The sequence below is a fragment of the Simochromis diagramma genome, unplaced genomic scaffold (assembly GCF_900408965.1).
Source record: "Simochromis diagramma unplaced genomic scaffold, fSimDia1.1 OVJJ01000131.1, whole genome shotgun sequence".
NCBI lineage: Eukaryota > Metazoa > Chordata > Actinopteri > Cichliformes > Cichlidae > Simochromis > Simochromis diagramma.
The window spans coordinates 7,524,068-7,546,692 of record NW_024387200.1 but is presented as its reverse complement, the minus strand read 5'-3'; the positions used below and the strand labels follow the sequence as shown (position 1 = coordinate 7,546,692).

The following is a 22,625-nucleotide window of genomic DNA, read 5'->3' as shown; positions in this document are numbered from 1 at the left end:
GATAACACATTACATACAGCAAGGGACAAGTTTAGGTGTATTTACATCGATGGGTATTTTCAGTCTCATTTTTTTTCTAATGCGTCTAGAAATCTAAACTCTGATATGACCGAGGTTACCTCAGAAGCATTGATGCATTTTGCACGTGTCCTATAACAGGACTAATAGGATTGTGAGGAGCCCAGCTCTGCCTCATGCGTTACCATTACAGAGAACAGTTTTTGTTTTTCTTAAAGATGAATGCCTCAGAGTTTCTCACAGTAGCCGACATGTCCTTGCTTTGTACAAAGTGATCATTAAAAATACTTATTTGAAACCAGATGGTATTTTTTCTGGTTTGATCAGTGTTGTAACACCCAAAACTCTATTTAGTTATCCATTATTTAAGACAAGGAGAAGCAGCATACCCTTGTGAGTCTTGGTGTTTTTGCTTGAAAATTGACTTTAGTAATTAACCTACTGCAGATTAACTTTCTGATTGACTAATCTGTAATTGGAGAATTGAGGCTCCAGCACATGCTACAGAGAGGTTTAGAGATTTGTCTCAAGGCTTTTAGAGTTTGTATGTTTACAAAGTATTAATTGACCTTATGTCAGATACTTTGACTTAAAACTAGTGAGGTAATAGTTTGCAGGGCTTGGATTAAATAAATAAATAAAATACATTTTCAGGTAAACTCACCTCTGAGGCCACGATAGCAGACGTGTTGGATAAAGGATCTGGAGCCGTCATCCTCCTGGATGGTAAGGTTTCTTTTTTTCTTTTGCCATATAGGCCAAGCACGTGATATCATTTCCAGTATTTATTCCATATTCATTTGTTTTTACCACTTTAATGTGTTTCTTCCTGAGAGTTGCCTCTAAGGCTGAATTAACACGAGTTAATTTACAGTCTGTGTCTGCAGGGACTGAAATAAGGGACTGAGAGCGGCTCTTATTTTTGTTGGACAAGTCCATAGAGATGGAGGATGTTAGAGCAACTCTGATTTATAATTAATCCAACTTAAAACAAATAGCATGGGACACAAGGTTCCCTGGAGTCTTCACAGAAACGTCTTCATGCACACAAAACCAGTCAGCTTCTGTTAGGATAAAGTCATTTCAGTAAGATGGCCTGTCACAGTCATGTCTCATACAAACAGCTTTGTTTGTCTCTGTGCCTGTTATGTTTTGAATTGACTTAATTAAATTAATCAGGCAGCGCGTCGACTATGAAGAGGATTTGATTCCTTCTGATAGCTGCTAATTGTTCCTCTTCATTCGGCTTCCATGCGGTTATTCGTGCGCTTCCTCCTGCTCTGGCTTGTGTCTGGCTGGTTTGTTTTTACCCCCGTCTGTTTATTGTTTCAGGTAACGATATGTGTAAGTGTGTTGAATTCACCGTCGTTCAGTGTCTTTGCCACACTAGGGATGTTTGTTTAAATGTTTTAATAAGTTTCTCACTGCGTAGTAATCGTGTACTGCACAAGGATGAGTTTAGCTTTCTGAATCTCAAAGACATCTCTCTTCAAAACATAAAAAGTCTTCCGGGACTGTTTTGCTGGATGTTAGTTGAACATTCAGATCTATTGATCTGCTGGTTTTTTTTCCCCACACATCTCACAAGAGAAACTATGCAGGGAGTGTCAGTTATCTGGACAAAAGAGTCTTGCTGATGTCAGATAATGGCCAGACTGCTTCAAGCTGATGGAAGAGAAACGTTAACACAAAGAACCATTTGTTAAAATCAGAGGTATGCAGAAAAGCATCTCTGAATGCACAACACTCGAGTGTTGAGTGCCACTCTGGCAAAGAGCAGGAACCTGAGGCTTGCACAGGTTCACCAAAACTGACCAGCAAAAGGTTGCCTGGTCTGAGTGTCGATTTCTTTAGCCACATTCAGACTGTTGGATCAGAATTTGGTGTAAACAACATAAAAGCATGAATCCAATCTAGGGTGTATCATCAGTTCAGGCTGGTGGTAGTATAATGGTGTGGGGATGTTTTCTTGTCACACTTGGCAACAACTGGGCAACATTTAAACGACTTGGCCTACCTGAGGATTGTTGTTGAGCATGTCCATCTTTTTATAACCAGAGTGTCGTCATCTCCTGATGTCTGCTTCCAGCAGGATAATGCAGCAAAGCTCACATCATCTAAAACTGATTTCTTGAACATGTCAATAATTTCATGACCTCCACATTCTTAGGCATGTGGTGGAGCTGGAGATTCAGCTCTTGGATGTGCAGCACCTTGTGATACTATTATATGAACTATATGTAATTATTTCCAGCACATGTTTGAATCCACACCACAAAGAATTGAGACAGTTTTGAAGGCAAAAATGTCCAACCTGGTTCTAGCAAGGTGTAATTAATGAATGTCTCAAATGTATGTAACACAGTTCCAAAAAAAGTTTGCATCTCAGGTCTAAATACCTCAATTATTTACATGATTAGTGACAAAGGAGCATCATAGAGTTTTACAGTAGGGGCTGGGAGTGGTTCTCTGCTGTGAGAGACTGCGAAAATAGTTAAGAACAATATTTCTAATTGTAAGGTATCTACGGTATGCAATATAGTTTATAGATTTGGAGAATCTTAAGGTGTGTGTGTGTTTGTATGCAGAGGAAAAGACTGAAACTACTGAGTTGTAAAATAATAAAAGGTTGTATTTTATTTTTTGTGTGCAATTCATTGCAGAAGTAAAATTTTGCATGTAGGGCTTTAACATAAAGTGTAGCAGTAGAAGATCATTGTGGATTTGCTTTTCCTTAAGTAAAAGGACATGAATGCTCTCTCTGGCTCTGATATTTGTCATTAACTGCAAGAAATTGTGCTTCCTGCAGTGAATACCTACAGTGGCAACGAGCTGGTGTGCTACAACCAGTTTTCGGTGTTTGTTGTCGGTGCTGGAGGCTTCAGAGGAGAGAGAAGCTCTGAGAAAGCCAAAGTAAGTTTTCTGTATACAAGCTGTTTTACTAAAGGGACAGTATAAGAAAATGTAAAATAAATAAATAAATAAAAATGTTATCACATGTCAAGTGTTTGTTTTGTACTGCCTCCAGCCTCCTGTTCCTCCTCCTAAACGCTCACCAGATGCTGTTGTGATTGATTCAACCACAAGAGACCAAGTGAGTGAGTCTGTGTGGGTTTTGCCGCACAATAAATTAGCTGCGTTTATAATATATGGGTGATATCGTGTGGGTCTGAAATAAACGTGAAGTTTTTCAGAGAGGCAGGAGTGTTTGGGGAGGGGGGTGTGCTGACTGTGTGATGCAGGGGAAAAAAAGAAGAGGAATTTAAAACTAAATCCCTTAAGCAATTTAAAGGGCTGTGACTGTATTACTTCAAAGATATTCCTATTTTAGGTATCTCTTCCATTGCCTTCATGATAATTTAATTTCATCCCAGATCTGTGCATGAGAAGTTCAGGGGTTTATGAATTAGATATAGATCTAAACAATTTCTGTTTCCCCTGTGGTCACAGGCTGCCTTGTATCGCCTGAGTGGAGACTGGAACCCTCTTCATATAGACCCCAGCTTTGCTGCTATGGGAGGTTAGAGTCTAACATGTTGTTGTTTTTTTTTTGTTTTTTTTTTAAATTTTGCTCAGGACTAAATCTTTGTCTGGTATTTTGAATGCGTTTTGGTCTTATTTAAACGCGACGTGCTCTCTGGTCAGGCTTCAAAGCTCCCATCCTGCATGGCCTGTGTTCGTTCGGCTTCGCTGCGAGACACGTCCTCAAGCAGTTCGCCGACAACGACCCCTCCAGGTTCAAGGCCATCAAGGTGAGCGTAACCTGTGATTTTTAAACTGTGTGATCCTGCGAATGAGGCTTTCGAGTTCATGCGAAGACTACTTTCGTGATTTCAGAGAATGTCTTACGTCAGTGGTTCCTCTTTGATTTTGAGGGTGAAAAGAGCTGATGAGTGGCTCGTTACTCTGGTCCACCCTCTGTCTGTCTGACAGATATCATCTGAACCTGTCATTCAGGCTGTGCGCCGAGAGGCTTTCTTTAGACGAAGGAAAAAATCATTTGATTTGGATCATCTTTGATTGAGATTGAAGTTTAATATTCCGGAGACAAAATAACCTCAATAAAAATGCAAAAGTAGACCTGTAAAATTAATATTCTGCCATAAAGTATCATCTTCATGGTCGGAAACTTTACCGAGATGTTAGACAGCGTTTAATTTTTGCCACTTGTACAGCTGCGTCAGCTTCTTTAGACAAATTGCTTTCCAGGTTAACGTCATCCGTTGCACCCGACAGCGTGACAATAGTTTAATATTCTCTTATTCATTCCCATGACGTCTCACACTTCAGTAATGGACTGATTCACATTAACGCAACATTTTATAATCTAATTCTGTGTCAGATTGCTCCCGCCTTATTTCCATCACAGCACGGCTCTGCTGTAATGATGTGTCACTGAAGCTTACTTCCTTTTTTTTTTTTTTTTTTATCTCCGCAATACCGTTGACACTGTTTTATGGTTTCATCTCCTGATTTCTGTCACAAGGCCTTTAAGCTGTTTGATGTGAAATTCCTTTTATGCTTTGGAAATATTTTTTTGTGATGGAAGCTTGTGTGCAAAAAGGAGTGAGAAGTGAAGAGTTAATATGGCTGCCATCTCAGAAACCTGTATCTGCAGATCTGCCACCCTTGCTCTCCTTAACCGCCCGTCTTTGCTCCTCAGGTTCGCTTTGTGAAGCCGGTGATGCCGGGTCAGTCACTGCAGACTGAGATGTGGAAGGAAGGCAACAGAGTTCACATCCAGTGCAAAGTGAGTGTCTTTAAGTTTGGCTTGGATACAATCAGAACAATTTTAGGGATGAATGGGTAAATGTTATGCTACAGTGAAGTTTCAGCTCCAGTCTCTCTCATCCAGGTGAAGGAGACCGATGCAGTCGTGCTGGCAGGAGCCTATGTGGATTTGCACGGAGCCTCAGGAGCATCTCCAGAAAATCTCTCTCAGGTACATCAGTCGGAAAATACTCCATTCAATTAGCAATCGTCTCTTTTACCTAACTCTGTCCTAGAGCACCTGATGTCTTTTCATTTTTCGTATTTGTAGGTAATTTGGACAAAATGAATTTGTACTTGGGACATATCACGATAATGGATCCTGAAAATGAGAATGGACATGAGCTTTTCATGTCATTTCTACTTATTCGTGCAGGGAGGTGGTCTTCAGAGTGAGCTGGTGTTTGCAGAGATCGGCCGTCGTATCAAAGAAGTGGGCTCAGAGCTGGTCAAGAAGGTGAACGCTGTGTTCGGCTGGGAGATAACGAAAGATGGGAAGAAAGCGGCACAGTGGAGTAAGTCTACTGAATGCTTTGAGAATAAAAATATAACTTTAGTTCAGGTAACTACATTTGATCATCAGTATAACATAGAGTCAGTTTAATATCAGCCTTGCAAAGCAACAGACAGTGCACAAGAGGGCTGAAGATGAGAGTGGAGTGGGTGGAGACAAGTATCAGGGGTGATTTGTGACTGGAGGAGTGAAAGGGAAGGTTTCTAAGATGATAGTGAGACCTGCTATGATGTATGGTTTGGACACAGCGTCTCTGACAGAAAGACAGGAGGCGGAGTTGCAGATGTTAACATTTTTTGTAAGCAGGATGGAGAAGACTAGAAATGAGTGCATCAGAGGTACAGCTAGAGACAAAGTAAGAGATGAAAGGCTGAGATGGTTTGGATGTGTGCAGAGGAGTAAATATGGAGCTGCCAGGGAGGACGAAAAGAGGAAGACCTCAGAAGATGAATGGATGTAGTGAAGAAGGTCATGCAGAGGGCTGGTGTGAGATGGGGGGAGATGGTGCGCTAGACAATCCTTAAGGGAGCACATGAGTAAAGAATAAGAAATAATAAAGATTTGAACCTTTTGGAAGTTGGTTCACATATTCCAGGCGGATTTATTGTGTTGTAATTGGTCTGCTAAACATATCTAACAAAAAGGCTGCTGCTCATGTTGCTCGGGTGGTTCGGAGTTCGCACATTTAAATTTCCCCAGAGAGGGTTGGGAGTGATTTTTGTGATGGATTTACAAGGCCGCAAACCTCCTGTCAGCATAAATTTGATTGTGCTGCTGCTCACTGGAGTGTCCCGTAGTAAATTTGTGCTCGACTGTCTTCCTCCTCCTTTCTTTTCTCAAAAAAAAAATCATATGATTGGCTCCCATGTGCACCCATGAAACAAAGGTTAAGACACAGGTCACGGGTTAATCTGACCCTCACTGACATTTTGCTGTCCAGTGGACCATTAAAACCAGAAAGAGACTGGTTAATGGCTGAAGAAGAACCTCTGATGTAAACTGAAACAAGCCGTTCAGGTCAATTTTGAAGCTTTGATTTTGATTTAGGTTTTTTCTTCTGTGCCGTTTTCCTTTAGCCATTGATCTGAAGAGCGGCAGCGGGTCATTGCACAAAGGGCCTTACAGCGGAAAGGCGGATGTGACCATTACTGTGTCGGACGAAGACTTCATGGAGGTGGTGCAGGGGAAGCTCAACCCTCAGAAGGTGACTGTTGAGTCGTAATAAAACTCTGACGTGACGTTAATTAGTTGCTGTGTGAAGAATGACCTTGTTTTTATTTATTTTTTTAAATTCTGCACAGTGACTCACCTGCTTCATGCTCTTTAAAGCTTCTGTGCTCACACTGGTAAATATTTTAGTTAAAGTTTACAAAAACCTGCAGAAATTCTTTTATGACCAAGTGGTTTTGTTTTAAAAAAAAAAAAAAAAGCCTCATATTTTAAATCATGTCTTCTTTGGGATGTTAAAATCACTTCTAGTACATTGTAATTAAAGGGAAAGTGCCTTCGAGGAGCCCTTCAGTCTGTAACGACTACCTCCCTGATCTCGTCATGTCAGATTTTTAAAAAAATAATGGATGCAATGATCTATCAGATCAGAAAGCTCTCGGCGGGGGTAATCAATCGGCAGTACTTGTTATGTCTGTAGCATCCCATCTGTCACTGGCGATGGCCGTCACTGTAAAGAATTTATATGCTTCCCGGAGCGCCTGATATTGATCTGAGGAGCGCGTGTGCACGCTCTTAACAAAGAGTGTCATCGGGCTGGGTGCTGAAGATCCTGCGGGCGGGGTGCTTTTCCACTCTCCCTCATGATGAAAAGGAGCAGCTGGAGGAAGATTAGTCGATGGGGTTGAAAGGGACACCGCTGTCATTGCAGGGTCATCATAACCCCATCATGTGATTGATTTTTTTTTTTTTTTTTAAATCTTATCTGTGGAAAGCGGTACAAGTCGGCAGTGGTTCAGTTTTTCCCAGTGAAGGCGCTTCTCTGCTGCACGCTTGGCTCCGTACCTTGTGGATATGAATAATATAATATTCTTTGATTGTTCTGCTGCCAGAGAACCGGTAGCCACAGATTCCCTTTTGTCCGAGACCTTGTTGGTGTTAGCTGCAGGCGTCTTGGCCCATTTTGCTCTCTCTTTGTTCTTGAAAACGATTAACAGCCAGCCGGCTCCTAAACAGAAGAGACTGTGGCTCTTTGGGAAGAAAAAAAAATGCTCAAGTGTTTCTTTGTTGTTTTCTTTGTTAGGCCTTCTTCTCTGGCAAGCTGAAGGTTAGAGGGAACATCATGCTGAGTCAGAAGCTGGAGGTTATCCTGAAGGACTACGCCAAGCTGTGAGCTCCTCAGCCAGCCAATCAAATGACTTCAAGAACTGACCAACCTACAAGCTCGCCTTCTCCTTCTGTGTGTGTGTGTGTGTGTGTGTGTGTGTGTGTTTACATACTTTTCCACTCGAGGGAAACACACAAAGTGACCCTGAGAATTAATTCTGAAGTGTCACTAATCAAGTTTCAAAGAGTCTGAAATAAAACGTCTTTATTCTCAGCCATCATGAGGAGAAACTGTAATTCAGAGCACCTGGTTATTTACACCTGGGTACAGTCGGTCCTTGCTAACCTGTGCCTAATGAATCATGTAGAAAATAACCAAAGCATTTCATAAATGTAATTGCTTCACAAAGACTGTGCTCAAATGTGTCTAATGAAACGATTGCTCTTCTATTAAAAAGAACTAAATGAGAATAAAACCTCATCGTTTAAATGGCTAAAGATGTCTTGTTTTTTTACTTTAATGTATCTACTGACTGTGTTTAGTGTGAGAGACCTCCTGCATCTGCAGCTCTCTTCGCTTCCAGCAGCTTTTCTGATTCACTCTCAACACTCTGTTGTTGTTGTTTTTTGTATTTTTGGCAACAGCAGTACATAAACGCTCTACACCCCCCCCACGCTCCTCGTATATGTACCTATACTCACTGGCTAAGGGGCCCCGCAGGGGAAAGCTATAAGATTGTCAGGCTGTTGGAAATGCCACTCCAAATGTCAATGTTGTGTCCAAAAATGTCAGTTATTGTAGGTTAATAAGAACTCACTGACCACTGGAGCAAACATTTTTTTTATGCTACAGTCCTGTTTTGTTAGTTTTTCTGGCAGGAAATGTGGGACACTGCTGCATTTCTTTGCATGTTAGCCAAACTGCCAACCATGGCACTGAGGAAGACCTGTCGTATGTACAGTGCTCTGGTTTTAAAGTATAGAAAAATACCATAGTTCCTGCAGAATGACAGATTTTCTTCACATCCTTTTTTAAAACAGTATTTATCCTGTGTTTTTATTGTACAGTCATCTGGAGTTATATAAAAATTGAATGAGTGTGAATATAGCCGTAAACTTCATGCTGAGACTGATTTTTGTCTGAAACGGTAACAGAACTTTTATTAAAGCATTTACAGCATCTAAACTGAATTTTAATATTTTTTTTCCTTTGTGCACCACAGCAGTGGATTTGAAACGAAGCAATCAAGATGTGATTGAAGTGCAGAGTTTCAGCTTTAATTCAAGAGGTTTAGCAAAAATAAATTGCAGCCGGGTGTGGCCTGTTTCTTTCATCTTTTCTAACAAATGAAAGGATAGAAGGTCTGAAGGTAATTCTTTGAGCTGAATTTGTGTTTTGTAGCTGCTCATATTGAAACTCGCATTATGTAGATCCACAAACAAGAAGGCAAAGACTTTGGAAAATCACTAACTGAAGAATTTTAAAACATAATCCTTTGTGTAATTCTTCCTCTTCTTTGTAAAAGTACTACCTAAAATAAACATGTAATTTTGCAGTTAAAATCACACATTGTTCATTTCAGGTCTATTGAGGTTTTACACACAGGCAAAAACTTGTCAGGTGGACCTTGTTGTAATTGCTATAATTACCACCAAATCTTTATCAGAGCAAAGGTGATGTGCTTTTTTTTTTTTCTCCCTTTTTAAAGGAAATGAAGTGATTCAGAGTCGAAACAAAGAGTCACCACCGGCAGCTCTTTAAAAGGGAAAAACTGAATTTAATGTATTTTTAGCTGGTGTTGCAGTGGTTGCCACTATCAGCCTACAGTAAGGACTCCTCTTTATATGTTAGTCTTACAGTGGTGGATCCTCATTTTATATATAGTTTAATATGAGGTCAGTGTATGTGCAGTTATACCGAGTGTGTCATATTTGATGCATGCAGTTTCTGAGACTTCACTACATCACCAGTGTGACTTTTTCCCCTCTGAAAAACCAAAATAAATTGCACAACACATTAAAAAAAGCCAGATGCAAATTAAAAGTCAATATGTTAAGTTAAATTTATTTTTTTAAACAAATTTGTCAGATGGTTTAATAAACTCACCATTTAAAATAATAAAAAAAAAAAAAAAAAAAAAAAGAATTTTCAGGCTTTAATGGGTTAAATCTTTGGTTTGTAAGAGATGGCCGATTTACGGAAGAGGATTAGGGCCACTGGAGAAAAAAATCTGAGAAAAAAGTCAGAATTCTGACTTTTTCATCAAAAATGTTTTTTTCAGAATTCTGAGAAAAAAGTCAGAATTCTGACTTTTTTCTCAGAATTCAGGAGAAGAAGAAGAAGAAAAAAAAGACGTGCCCACTTTTCCCAGTGGCCCTAATCCTCTTCCGTACCGATCAGACGAAAGGTCAATGTTTTAAACGTAAAGGAGCTCGTATAGCTTAAATCAAATAAACCGAGAGGTTCACCGAACAAAGCGGAAGAATATATATGGAGCTGGAAATGGGTGTGAAAAAGTTAACCATTATTTATTAAATTCACTTTCATTCATATAGCGCCAAATCACAGTTAAAGTATTTCGTCTCGTTTAAAATGACTTAAATCATCGTTCTTCCCCATTCTGATGCTTAATTTGAACTTCAGCAGGTCATCGTTGCCATGTCTGTGTACCTAAATGGATCGACTCGATGCCGTACGATTGGCTGATTAGATCAATATGAAGATTAACAGGTGTAACTAAGTGAAAACACAGATATGATTGTGTATTGCAATGCTCTGACATCACAGAACACATCTGCTCGTGTTATACAATTCTTTTATTACATCAGTACATTTTCCTGTTTATAATACACTGATTTATACAATATCTCTACTATAAAATTAGAATAATCTGATCAAATTCACATTTTCAATATGCAAGTGTTTTTAAAGCGCTTGATATGACGATCCGCTTCTTTGTGATCAAGCCAAGTGAGTTTTTTCTTCATCTACGATTTTAACGTTAATAAAGAGAATCTGAAATGTTCCAGTCTTTGAAAGAATAATGAGAAGTATTAGATTAAAAAAACAACAACAATTATTTATTCTCCAGTGTCTGTACGAGCAGATATCGTTTGGCTTTGATAAAACTCATTTTATTGTCCTTCTGCTGCAGGAGTACAAAGGAATCTCCAAACACTTTAATTGGTGTGAAAAACAAAAATAGTCCACATCAGAAAAACAAAAAAACCCCCAGAACAAAACAAAAAGAAACAATGACGAGAAAAGAAAAATTAGTAAGATTACATCTGCCGCCTGAACAGTATAATTCTAAATATGAACATTTTCATAAATATACCTGTTTGTACACAATGATTTTCTTCATAAAGTGGCTTTCGTCGTTACCTACCGCTAATCTACGACTAATCGTTGCGATTATGCAGGTATTATCAGAAGCTAGTTCATGGATCTTTATATTTACACACGCAGTATGTAACTGTGATCAACCTGCTTCATATAAAAGGTTTTCTATACTTCATCCACCCTGAAATCAAAGCTAATCTCTATTTGCTTCCCTACAGCAGCAAAACAAGGCTCTATGGGCAGTTAGCTTACTGGATTAACAGTTTGTAAGAGCCTCTTCCTTACTCAAGTGGAAGACGCATCATGTGATACAACAGCCTAGATTGTATTTTCCAAACATGTACTGAAGGCAATGAGCTGCATTTGGATGATATAAAAAGAAGTTAAAGAATTTTTAAAAAGATAATTGATAATTAAGTGTGACAAAAGAAGAAGTAAATCTAATCAAATTAAAATAAAGGCAAATTATTCAAAAGACGTCTGTCAATCATGGTCCATGTGAAAAATTAGAGTTAGGAGTCGATGAAAGGGAGGTGCAGGGTAACCGGAATAAAACATTTCCACAGCAAAACTAAATTTCCATAAAATTTGAACCCCTCAAAAAACCCTTTCCATTGTCAACAGCAAAGCTTCCTGCTACATGATCGGAAGCTTAACATTTCCAAAAACAAAACTCACCCAGAGGTGGTGTTTTCAGTCACGACGGCCCCTATCAATGTGTTAAATTGAAGCTACCTTGTGCAACCGATTATCAATAATAATCAACATGAGCAGAACCAGCAGTCCTAGTACTGTGCCAGGTTGGCAGAAGTAGCCTTCAGAGATTTAAGGACACTTAATATTGAATGAATACCTCTGGTTCTAGGCCGAGATGAACAAATATCTCATTACGTATTGTCATCATCTCATCACCAAAGACTATGCCTGCCTTCTATCCTTATATTCATAACACTACATATAATTTAGCTTAGTTTTTACGTGCAAATACACAAAAATCTGGCACAATCAGACAGTCCACTGGGTGGTGGCACGCATACACCGATCAGCCACAACATTAAACCATCCAAAAAGACCGAAACAGTTTCCCAAAGCTGCTCAGATGAACAGCTCTGACCGGCTGAGGGATGGAGCGAGTGGTTTCGGGTCGGTGCAGCGGATCCTTCGCTTCGGTTGTGAGTTCGGGGCGGAGGGGTGGCCCCGAGGATGAGGCTTGTTCTGGTGGCGGATCACATTGGAATCTGGGTGTCTGGGCTCTTTTCCAAGTTCTTCATGCTGTTCCTGAGCAGTATTTGTGGTGGCTTCTGGGAGGAGACGCTGGGGAGTGAGGGCGGTGTGCTTGCATGGTTGGTGTGTGTAAAAAACAAACAAACAAAACAGAGGTTTCCCGGCAGAACATGGATGATGAATGTTACTCACGTCACGTGAGAGTGGTTTAAATGTACTAAATCCTGCTAGCTTGGTTAAGGAGCAGCTCAACATTTTGGAAAACACTTGCTTTCTGACAGCGTTCGACCACTTTCATGTCTGTCTGTTAAAAATAAAGACAGCCCTGATGTGGAAACTATTGGCTTCGTCTAGCAGTAACAAAATCAGCCAAGGAGCACTTGTACTGCTCTCCGATGGTGTGTATGAAGGTAAAAAGCGCCAATATGCCAGACTCTTCTTTAACAGACAGAGCTAATTACCTATGAGTGCGTGGATCTCAGGAAAGTGTGTGCTGGTCGGCTGATTTTGTGACCGTTATTAGCAGTTTCCCCATTTCTGGTTTTTGTTCTAAGCCACCCAGCAGCTCGCTGAAGGCTCATATTTAAGCGGACAAACACGAGAGTAGTTTAAAACTGTCGCGTAAGGTCTGTATCAGAAAACGAATGAGAGAATCTCCCAAATATGTTAAGCCGCTGCTTTAAATTCATGAACCATGTTTATTGGTACCATAGTTATAAATCCTGCATTCATTTCAATTGCAGCTGGGTTACAGAAAGGTGCCTAAAACTAAACACAGCAGCAACATAACACTAGGAGGCTGTGAAGCGTCCTGATCCTCTGCTACTCCAACCAAGCTGGTTTATCTGGAGCACCAGAACTGGATATGATGTGCTTTGAACGTTCCGCTTTGTGCCAAGGGCTCTGAAAGTGATCACCTGAATGCTTCCAGAAGAGCTTTTGCCATCATCACAACTGATTTCCTAATACAAACTAAAACATATCTTGTATAAGTGAAACAATGCTGCAGGTTTAGACTTCACACCTGCTCCTACAGCTTTCACTTCCTGTGCAAAAAGTGCTCTCCATGTGTTGTTCGGTGGAGACAGAGATGGCTGTTTTGTGCAGAGTCTCCAGCTGCTTATTTTGTCTCTCCTTCAGCTGATTCTGACTGAAGGTGTCTCGCGCACATTAGCCTGCATTTGCCTTTCTCTACATTTTAAAACACTTGTAAAAGCTCCTGTGTTTGGTTAGCTTTAAAGTCAAATTTGGATTCAGGTGGATCACAACAGGTGATGCAGCACGGTCACGCCCGATCAACCGGCGAGCGCTCCCTTCTGTGAAAGTCTATAAATCCTAGAAATGAATCAGTTGCCATTTTTCCAATCACGTATGACACGCACTTCACAAATCGTGCCTCTGCTCACATAAACTGTTTTAATGCCACACTTTTCTGTCTATATGAAGAATTTCACATCGTTCTTGAGGTTGCCGTGGTTGTTGTTCGTAACGCTGAAGCGGTTCGGAAGGATCCTCATCTTCATGGTACCGTCGGCGCCGCAGGAGAAGATGTAGTTAGCTGGTCCCACTTCGAGCTGCATCACACCTGTGCCGAGGTTCCTGAACAGCGACTGGCGAGCGTGTTCGTTGGGAAAGGTGTAAAGGAGGCTATGCGTGGTCAGGCTCCAAACCTGGAGGAAGCAGGGAAGATTTGAAAAATCAGAAACAGGACAGTTTAATGGAGTTTGTTTCAGTCAAAGGGAGAATGCGTCTCTATAAAAACATCTATAAACAGGACCGAACCTGAATGAACTGAACCTACTAAGAACCCGATGAAGGTCATTCTCTGATTAAAAAACATGACCAGTATAAAAAAATAAATTAAAATCCCCCAAACCAAATATCTTTTGCCATAAATTCTCTCAGATGCTCCAACTCCAAGATGAAAAAGTCACAAACTGCTTCTTAATTTGATGATTGTGCTGAATTCTTTGCTTTCTACAAGTAACTGTGTTACTTGTGTGTTGAGTGTGCAACACACTCAACCATCGAACAATCATGTTCTGACTCAGACTGGAATCAGTCTCAGACAAACTGGTGAAGGTTCCAATTTAGAAATGCCAATTCCAGCATGTTTAAATTCATGTGAATCAGTCTGGATCAATGAGCGCAACTTGTCTGCGACGTGTCTCAATGTGCAGTAGGAGATTCACCTCAACTGGTTGCCAACTGATTGCATCCTTGTTTGTATTCCTGTATAAAAGCAAGGTTACTAAGCAACTATGTCCTATGACTTACAGTTAATAACCATCCTGCAGCAACTGGGTCACTGTTTGCAGATGATTTTCTGAATTTCTGTTTCAAAATGTATATAATTGCCAGCTTCTGTTTTATTGCCATCTTGATGCATGAAAGTTGCTCCAAAGAATGCAACTGACTGCAAGTGGCTGCAGACCTGGTCCAAGCCTTCAAAACTACTATTTCAAAAGCAAGTTCACAGCAAACCGTCCTAATAATCTTTGCAGTGCCAGGGTCTCATCACGGTTATGATTATTATTGTGATGTTGGACATTTGTCCCCCCCCTCTCATCCCTTTGTAGCTATAGTCACTAATGTAGTTTAAACTTAAATGTGCTCTTAGTGGTATCCAGTTCAAACTTGAGATTAATTTGGTACCTTTTATTCTGTCATGGCTACAACTCGCTGTTGACATTTCATTGTTTCATGCATTCTTACTTTGCCCCTTTAAGCCTGTATTTAAGAATTATTTCTTCATTGAAAACAACATCAATGTGACACGGTCAGGTTTGGGTGCTACTGTAGCAGAAAGTATTGTGGCCTCTTTACCAGAAAAAACAGAAATGCATGGCTGAGTTTCCACTGAAGACCTCGATAGGCTCTGAACAACTTGGATCATTTGACTCGTATTCTCAGTCTGGGAGCTGCGTGATTCATTAAGGTATCTAATTTATTGAAGTTCCAGCTCTCATCAAACACTTTAATTGTATACTGACTGACTGCAAACTGAAAACGGTTGTGCTGCACATTTATAAGCTTTTAAAGACTTTAGATGAGTAACCTCACACACAGCTTTGAAAGGTTTTTTTTTTTCCTGAGCAATTATCCAGAGTGAAAGTCATTTGAATTTCAAGCAGATGTGCACTGCACCATTCTACATCTGAGCGACACAGGGGCTTCATCCTTGGAGTGACAGCTGTGTGATCTGCAGCAGCATATCCAAGTCAAAAAGATAAAAAAGACCTGCTGTCTCTGGTAATATATTAGCTGCAGACATTCACATCCTCCTCCTACTGCCTTCTCCTCTGCCTTTCCCAGTGTCAACCCACTGTCCCGAGCAGGTGGTTAATCACAAGTGACAATGGATTTCTTTTGCTTTGCTGGAGCTCACCGTCTCCACCGATAAACGCAACAGAGACATACACGTCTGGGTGCCAAACGCCCTGGAGGACAGTTCTGCAAGTGACGAATTTACGAGGGTAGAGGAAATGATCAAGTCTCTTCATATAGATTTTTAGGATCACTGTACCCAGCGAAGCACATGTAAAACTAAAGACCTTCGAGAAGAAACTCGAAGAGCATTTATATCACAGCAAACTGTCTGCTTCCCACTTGCAAACAAATTAACAAGTGCTGTACATCTGAAAAAAAATGCCACTCAGAAACATTTTTATCACACATCAAATGTCAAAAAGACTAGTTGACAAACCTTAATGTTGCCCTCAGCTGATCCACTGATAAAGCAATCCTCAGTTGGATCGACGGCTAGTGCTTTGACCGGCGAGTCATGGGCCTGGAAGCTCTGCCGCTGGTGCTTGTGGGAAAGCTCCAGCACGCTGATCCAGCCCTTCCTCCCGCCTGTGATAAGCAGCTGCTGCCTGGGGGCCATGGAGAGCACGGTGGCACCGGACTCGTGGCAGCTGAAAGCTAAGGACAGAGAGAGGTAGACAGAAGAGAAAAATGTCAATCATAGTTCTTAAATGTTTTTCGCCATTTGATTTAATTTGTTTTCAAACTTTCTTTCTAACACCAAAAGGTATTTATTACAGAACAGCAGCTCTGAATGTGGGGACACTGGCAATCTCCAGGAATCTGTGAGCCATAACCAAGGAGCCTGCAAGGCATCCTCCATTAATTTAATATCTTGTCCTTTTCCCTGCTGTCATAGGGGGAGAAAACTGAATAGTCCACCAGTCCATCACAGGGCTAACACAGAGACGCAATCACTCATGCTCACATTCACAAGTACTGCCAATTTAGAAAGACCAATTAGTCTTATATGCATGTCTTTGGACTGTTGGAGAAAGCTGGAGTAGCTGGAGAAAATCCATTGAAGCATGTGATTAACCATGCCAAAGACACTACTAAATAGGCTAATTAGGTGCAGTATCTTACCTTGCACAAGGCTGTTAGCAGGAGTCACTAGTGTGTCCCACAGACACACATTCCTGTGGAGTCAAAAATAACCAAATTACAGTATTTTCTAACATTTTCATTACAGAACATATCATTAGGCACAGCAGATTCAGTGTTTAATGAGAGGTGGCATAGGATTAAATTGACTGGAAAGTCTGTGGGACCTGTTGTCTGTTGAAAGACCCGCAGTGGCGATGAGGGAGGAAGAGCCCACAAAGAGAAAGTCATTAGCTGTCTTGTTGTGGCACTGCAGAGTCTGGTAGCGGGAAACAGAGAAGTGACAGTGACGTTAATAATAAAGCAGGACAAGAGTAAACAAAAAGGAGTGTGACAGAAAAACAGGAGGACACTCGAGGGATATAGAAGAAAAACCAGCTAAATGAGCTGCGAGCATCTCACCAGGTATGGTTTCGGTGTAGTCCCGCTTGTGTTCGTCTGCCAGAGACTCAAGGCTCCATCAGCATCCACAATCCCAAACTACAGAAAACAAGCACAAAGCAGATATCACACTTTGCTGTAAATAGGATAGAATGATCCCTTATATTGCATTTGACATATATATTAAAAAATGTTTGTGCTCACTCCCTCACTGTGAATTTGTCCTCCAAAACATGTCAACAGCCTCATGCGGCCAAGCACCACTTACATAACTAAAGTGCTTTCTATATCCTCTCATTCCTTTTTGCCCTCTCAAAGCATATTTTGCGCTCTGGGCTGCATCAAGCAGGTAAGAGAGCGCTGGCACGAGAGAGGCACCATCTGAGAAAATTATTAGCTTGAGGCGAGTGCCTCAGTTCAGAGTGTTTGAATCACTGAGCTGAAGAACAATGCGTGCTGAAGCCAACCTCCCCGCTGTGGTCCGTGCCTGAACGGCAGAGGAAGTGTGAAAATGTTTCTGAATGTGACAGGCTCACATCACTCTGCAGTCATGTTGCAAAGCTAAGAATAGCCTGACATCTGTATGGCGGTAGTCAGCAGGCCAATGTGTTCACTATCCTGGTACACAGAGCAGGAGGGGTGTGAGAGTTTGTAACCTTGTTTCCTTGATGGTTGAATCGTATCCTGGTGACTCTGGAGTTGCCTGGACTTCGGAAGCAGATGATCTGCTGGGAGTGACCCCATTCAAACATCCTCACGCTACCATCCTGAGCTCCTGTCAGGTCTGATGAACAGAAACAAAACCGCACGTGACAACAGCTCATCTTCCAATACATCCCAGTGACCATTCAGACCTCAACAGGAGGGTTTTGGCACTTCTTTGTTCCCAAATTCATCTACTACATAAGTGAAGACCAGGTTAAATTCAATGGAAGCTGTTTTCATCCCAGACAAACACTCCTCAGCTGCATCACCAGTCTGCAGTTTGACTGGAAAATACAAGTTTGCAGCAAAGTGAGCGCACTGAGCCTTTAGAAGCACTGGGACTAATGGAAAACAGCTCTGCCAGTTTACGAATATCAACATAAGAGAAACTTTTTTTTTTGGATGTAATCACCCCCTGAAGGCTGTTTTTCAACAGCAGATATATGATGTCTGAATACCACTTTTAATAGGCGAATGGTTTTCTAATCTACTGACAGACATCGGAGTTGTACTTACAGTACGGCAGTGTGGGATGGGAGGTCATTCTTCGCACATTGTTGATATTTCTCTTGATCATCTGGGAGAAGAAAAGTGAAGAGGAGGAGGAATTCAGTGAGAAAACAGAACTTCATCATGGTAAAGAATAAATCTTTAAAACCGGGTGAAGTGCAGAGAGATGTAGTGAAACAGTGTTATGCTGTTTTAAAGCCCCTTTTACACAAAATACACGTTTCCTGACGGTGTCACATGACTTGAAGGAATGATTTTTAAATCCCTTCTCACACGGCTCCCTCACACGTGCTTCATTCAGAAATAACATGATGTAGATTCTGATGATTAACTTTAAACGTGACCCCTTTAATCATGATCATCAAAAGCAAGAAAGGTGCTTACTCCTGCTTCCAGTGAATCCACTGACAACCTATCATTTTCTCGTTAGAGGAAATTCTGTCTACATTATAGTCCAAAAGGCAGACACTAAATCTAACTTAATGTCTTCACATGCTGTAGGTTAGACATTTTAATTGATATTCAATATTTTGGCTATGCAGCTGACGGAGAAATTAAAAATATTGGCATCAAATACTGGAGGGTTGGCCAACTGCCATTAGCCAACCCTCAGCCTCCCAGTCAACACACCTATGGTATTATTTTGAAAATCCTACATTACCTTGTTTTCAAATGACTACATTCACAAACTTAGGTGTCCACATTGCCCGCATGCCCAGGGGGGTGAGGACAATACCCCATCAGCCTGAGTGGAAAAAAACCTTTTGCCATTTTGCTTCCCTCCTGTTTGACGCTCTCTTTCAGGGGTAATTAATTTGTAACTCCATATTCGTTCTTGCACTCAGAAATAATCCAGTTTTTTTTTAAAAAGATAATAAAATAAAGAAGGATTTTGAGCTGTTTTATCTTGGTGCATTCCATTTTTACTCCTCTCCCTTAAGCCCACTGTTTCTTCTGATTGGCTGCCCCTCTTAAACTTTAGCATTTACATGCTCAGTTTTGGCTTGCAGAAACTGATGTTCATACAGTGAACCCATTATTTGACACTTCTGGCACGTGTAATATGAGAGTTAATGAATAACTGTACACTAGGGCAGTGCCATATCTTACCATCCTCATCTGGTATATATTTTTACACAATTAAATATTCCCTAGCGTTCACGCAGAGCTAATCACTTCTGTCTCTAAGAAAAAGTTGCCAGATCTGATGCCCAAAACCACTGGGTGACATCACATTGACTACATCCTTCATTTAAGCAAAGACTGAGGACATAGTTCACATTAGTCAACAGAGACCATCCTAGTATTTACTGTATTTCATCATCTGATACCAAACTGATACAAGTATTAGAGTTCTCGTGTGTCAATTTGTTAGCTAATAATAAACCCTGCTTTGAAGTTAAAGAATAAATACAAGGCTGTTCTATTATAATGATAGGAGGAAAAACCTACTGAGCCTCAGTATATCAGAGTGAAAATATGCAACATGACTGTTGGCTGAGAGAGGCTGAAATTAATGGCAATGTATTTTCTATCGAGGATTTCATTTATCATTCATCTCAAAATATACTCCACTCTGACACTGAACAAACTGACTGGTCGGTAAAATACTTACGATGCAAAGTGGCTCTTACTGTCCAGTCTGCATATCAGGAGCAATAAGTTAACTAGCTGAAATAACAAACATGAGTCGCATCTACTTGACTCAATGACACCACAAGATCCAAATTATCTCCCTCCTGCTAAAGCACACCTTCTCCGCTCGGTAGAAATCAGCACAGTTTTCCACAAAAACAGCAGAAACGTTTGACTCATACATCTCACAACACCATCTCAGTTCCTCAGTAAGCCAATGAGAGGAGCTAATGTTAGCAGCCGCAACGCTTTTGGCAAAATAGACAGAGACAAAAATGAATTATTTATTTAAGCTATGCTTTGAGGATTTTTGCTTTGAGTACAAAAAGTGCAGACAACATCAATTAATTACACAAAAGCAGCAGGGAGTATTATAAACCCATTATCACTGCGTAGTGAATGAAAGCTCATGGAGCCAAACTGTGAAAAACTGTGCTTGATATTACATCTGATCGTTTCCAAACATCAAGACAACAGAAATCTGCTAAAATCTATTTGTTTAGATAATCCGGCGAACATTCAGCCAACTTTAATTTCACAACTGTTTTATCAGGTTTTGGTGAAATGCAAATGTTAAAAGTAACACTTTTAAAACAGTAGCACGTTTTTGAAATCGGCCCAATATTATACAGCAAAAGTCACAATTATGTTATTTATATGTAAACACAAAACAAACAAAAGAACCCAACAAAAAATACAGCACTCCTTGTGATTTGGCCGTTTTATTGTATAAATCCAGGTTGGGAGCTTACCACGGCGGCACCTCTGCCCGTCTGCATGCCTCCTAGCCACGGTACGTTGATAGGAGTGCCAGGGTTACTGTGGGTGTATGGCGTGGTGCCGTGGAGGGCGGCAAAATCATCGCGTGTATGGACCACCAGGAAGTCGTCACCACCCACACTTAGAGAAAAAAAAAGAAAAAAGAAGAAGAAGTGATATATGTGATGAGACGAGGTGCCTGGCTGGTTCAAACCAGTCATAAAGAGCCATCATTAGCAACAATGAGTCCTGCAACAGCTGGACTGATATGCACAGAGGTTTCAACAACAAACCTGCAAAGTACCTTAACGCCTAACGTGATTTGTGAGCTAATATTTATAATTCTGTATATAAAAACAGATGCTCTCTGTGCTATACAGAGAGAGGCAGTGCAGATGCATGTACACAATCTAAAGTGTCTTTATCCAACGCCTACATTTTGCTCTTTTGGCACGAGGTTGAACAGTTGATGGCACTCTGGATGAACTCATGGCTGTTTGTATATATGTAAAAAGCAGACTGCTGTCTTACCCTTTGGCTTCAGCCTCGTCATCATCGATCCATGTCAAGATCTGAGTAGCCAAGATGGATGACACATCCAACTCCTGAATGTCATGTGTGGAGGCCATGACTAAACAGTTACGATTGGCCTGGGAGAAACACAGAGAGAGAAGTGAGCGCAGAGAGGATTGGGGTATGGGAAATATGAGTTCCAATGTAAATAAAATTGGATTGGATGCATGTGCCAAATCTGAAATGTAGAGATTCACCAACACTAAAACCACCCTTCTCCATTTTTCGCTTTTTAGAAGAAGCCAGTACTAATACAGCACTCTGGATAAACACACAGCTCAGACTAACGTAGACTAATGTGAACAGAGATGAATATTGAGAAGAATTCACTAACACCAGGTCCGAACCATTGAACAAAATGAACAAAAACACAGAGGATAAAAAGGCTTGCACAATCAGCCCTGAGAGCGCGAACACGTCAGTCTGATTTAGTTTGCACCGACGAATGCAACTCATGTACCACACATCTATTTGCAACTGGGGAATCGACTCAAATAGTTGCCATCTTTTTATAATAGTACAGAAAAACAAGGTATCCATCGCATGTAAACAAAGCATCCGATATGGATGTGAAAATGTGAAAAGAGTAAATCGTGATTTGCAATAAGCAAGTTGTAAGAATTACATATAATCATACATTATTTATCAAAGGGAATAGGGAAGAGCTCCCCCGCCCCATATTCACAATACATATTCCTTAATATGGTAAGTGGTACTTTTATTTTACCACACAAGATCGATCTGTCACTATGCACAATTGGGGTAAAGCTACTTGTTTGATTTTTTTTGCCTCTTGAGAAATGCGACACTGACATATTTATTGCCTATTAGTCCAATCCTCCTATTAGTCTCCTTCTTTGGGCTGCACAAACTACTGTTAGAAGTATCTGCATCTTCTGCGAGTTCTTCCTCGTAACCGACAACAATGTTTGACCCCCTGCACACATGAAAATATTGATTAGAGAAACAAATATTCTTAAGGAAGATTTCTGGAGGCGAGATTCTTATCCTGGGGGTGTATATCACATTAAATGTCTAACTCCCACAAAATGTTACCTCACACTTAACAAGCTGAATAAACTTAACAGTTTATTTAAGGTGTTAACTTTGTTTGTATTACAGTTTTCCAATAGATAAAAGTATGATTCCAATACTTTTGCACTGAGGAAACTTTGTGTTTATTTAGTTATCCTTCCAAAAACTCTCTTAAAGAGAGAGATTACTAAATCAATTTAATGGCAATTTTCTTATATTAAATGTTTAATTAAATTGACCAATACAGGCTGCATGCTTGAGTAATGCATTCTTTTATTCTCATAGTACTTCGTATTGTTCGATGACATCTGTGTCAGCAAATTGTTACCTTGTTGATGGCAAAGGCTGTGATGATGTCAGATTCCTTGTGGATGATGCGTGCTTTTCCTCCAGGGCTGCCCAGATCTGACTCAGTCTGCAGACAGCAGAAAATATGCACGCACACACACACACACACACACACACACAGATTCA

General features: G+C 40.6%; 2 protein-coding genes across 6 annotated transcripts in view; one reads left to right on the top strand and one right to left on the bottom strand.

The window, feature by feature from the left end:
- hsd17b4 (hydroxysteroid (17-beta) dehydrogenase 4) overlaps positions 1-8,070 on the top strand; it is a 33,393-nt gene extending 25,323 nt beyond the window's left edge. Inside the window, exons 15-24 of one of the 2 annotated variants that reach the window (XM_040050311.1) lie at positions 673-744; positions 2,828-2,931; positions 3,047-3,112; positions 3,469-3,538; positions 3,664-3,770; positions 4,682-4,768; positions 4,874-4,960; positions 5,165-5,303; positions 6,379-6,506; positions 7,554-8,070. In XM_040050311.1, the coding sequence (XP_039906245.1) occupies positions 673-744; positions 2,828-2,931; positions 3,047-3,112; positions 3,469-3,538; positions 3,664-3,770; positions 4,682-4,768; positions 4,874-4,960; positions 5,165-5,303; positions 6,379-6,506; positions 7,554-7,643 (950 nt within the window). In that variant the 3' untranslated portion in view covers positions 7,644-8,070. The remainder of the gene's footprint in view (positions 1-672; positions 745-2,827; positions 2,932-3,046; positions 3,113-3,468; positions 3,539-3,663; positions 3,771-4,681; positions 4,769-4,873; positions 4,961-5,164; positions 5,304-6,378; positions 6,507-7,553) is intronic. The other variant, XM_040050310.1, reaches the window with a different exon arrangement.
- Positions 8,071-10,630: 2,560 nt separating this feature from the next.
- LOC120745444 (dmX-like protein 1) overlaps positions 10,631-22,625 on the bottom strand; it is a 62,185-nt gene continuing 50,190 nt past the window's right edge. For all 4 annotated transcript variants that reach the window (XM_040050303.1, XM_040050304.1, XM_040050305.1 and 1 more), the window contains 10 exons: positions 22,480-22,566; positions 21,075-21,193; positions 20,537-20,684; positions 18,156-18,216; positions 17,591-17,718; positions 16,956-17,033; positions 16,721-16,812; positions 16,536-16,588; positions 15,850-16,067; positions 10,631-13,813 (listed from right to left, as the gene is read on the bottom strand). In XM_040050303.1, the coding sequence (XP_039906237.1) occupies positions 13,580-13,813; positions 15,850-16,067; positions 16,536-16,588; positions 16,721-16,812; positions 16,956-17,033; positions 17,591-17,718; positions 18,156-18,216; positions 20,537-20,684; positions 21,075-21,193; positions 22,480-22,566 (1,218 nt within the window). In that variant the 3' untranslated portion in view covers positions 10,631-13,579. The remainder of the gene's footprint in view (positions 13,814-15,849; positions 16,068-16,535; positions 16,589-16,720; positions 16,813-16,955; positions 17,034-17,590; positions 17,719-18,155; positions 18,217-20,536; positions 20,685-21,074; positions 21,194-22,479; positions 22,567-22,625) is intronic.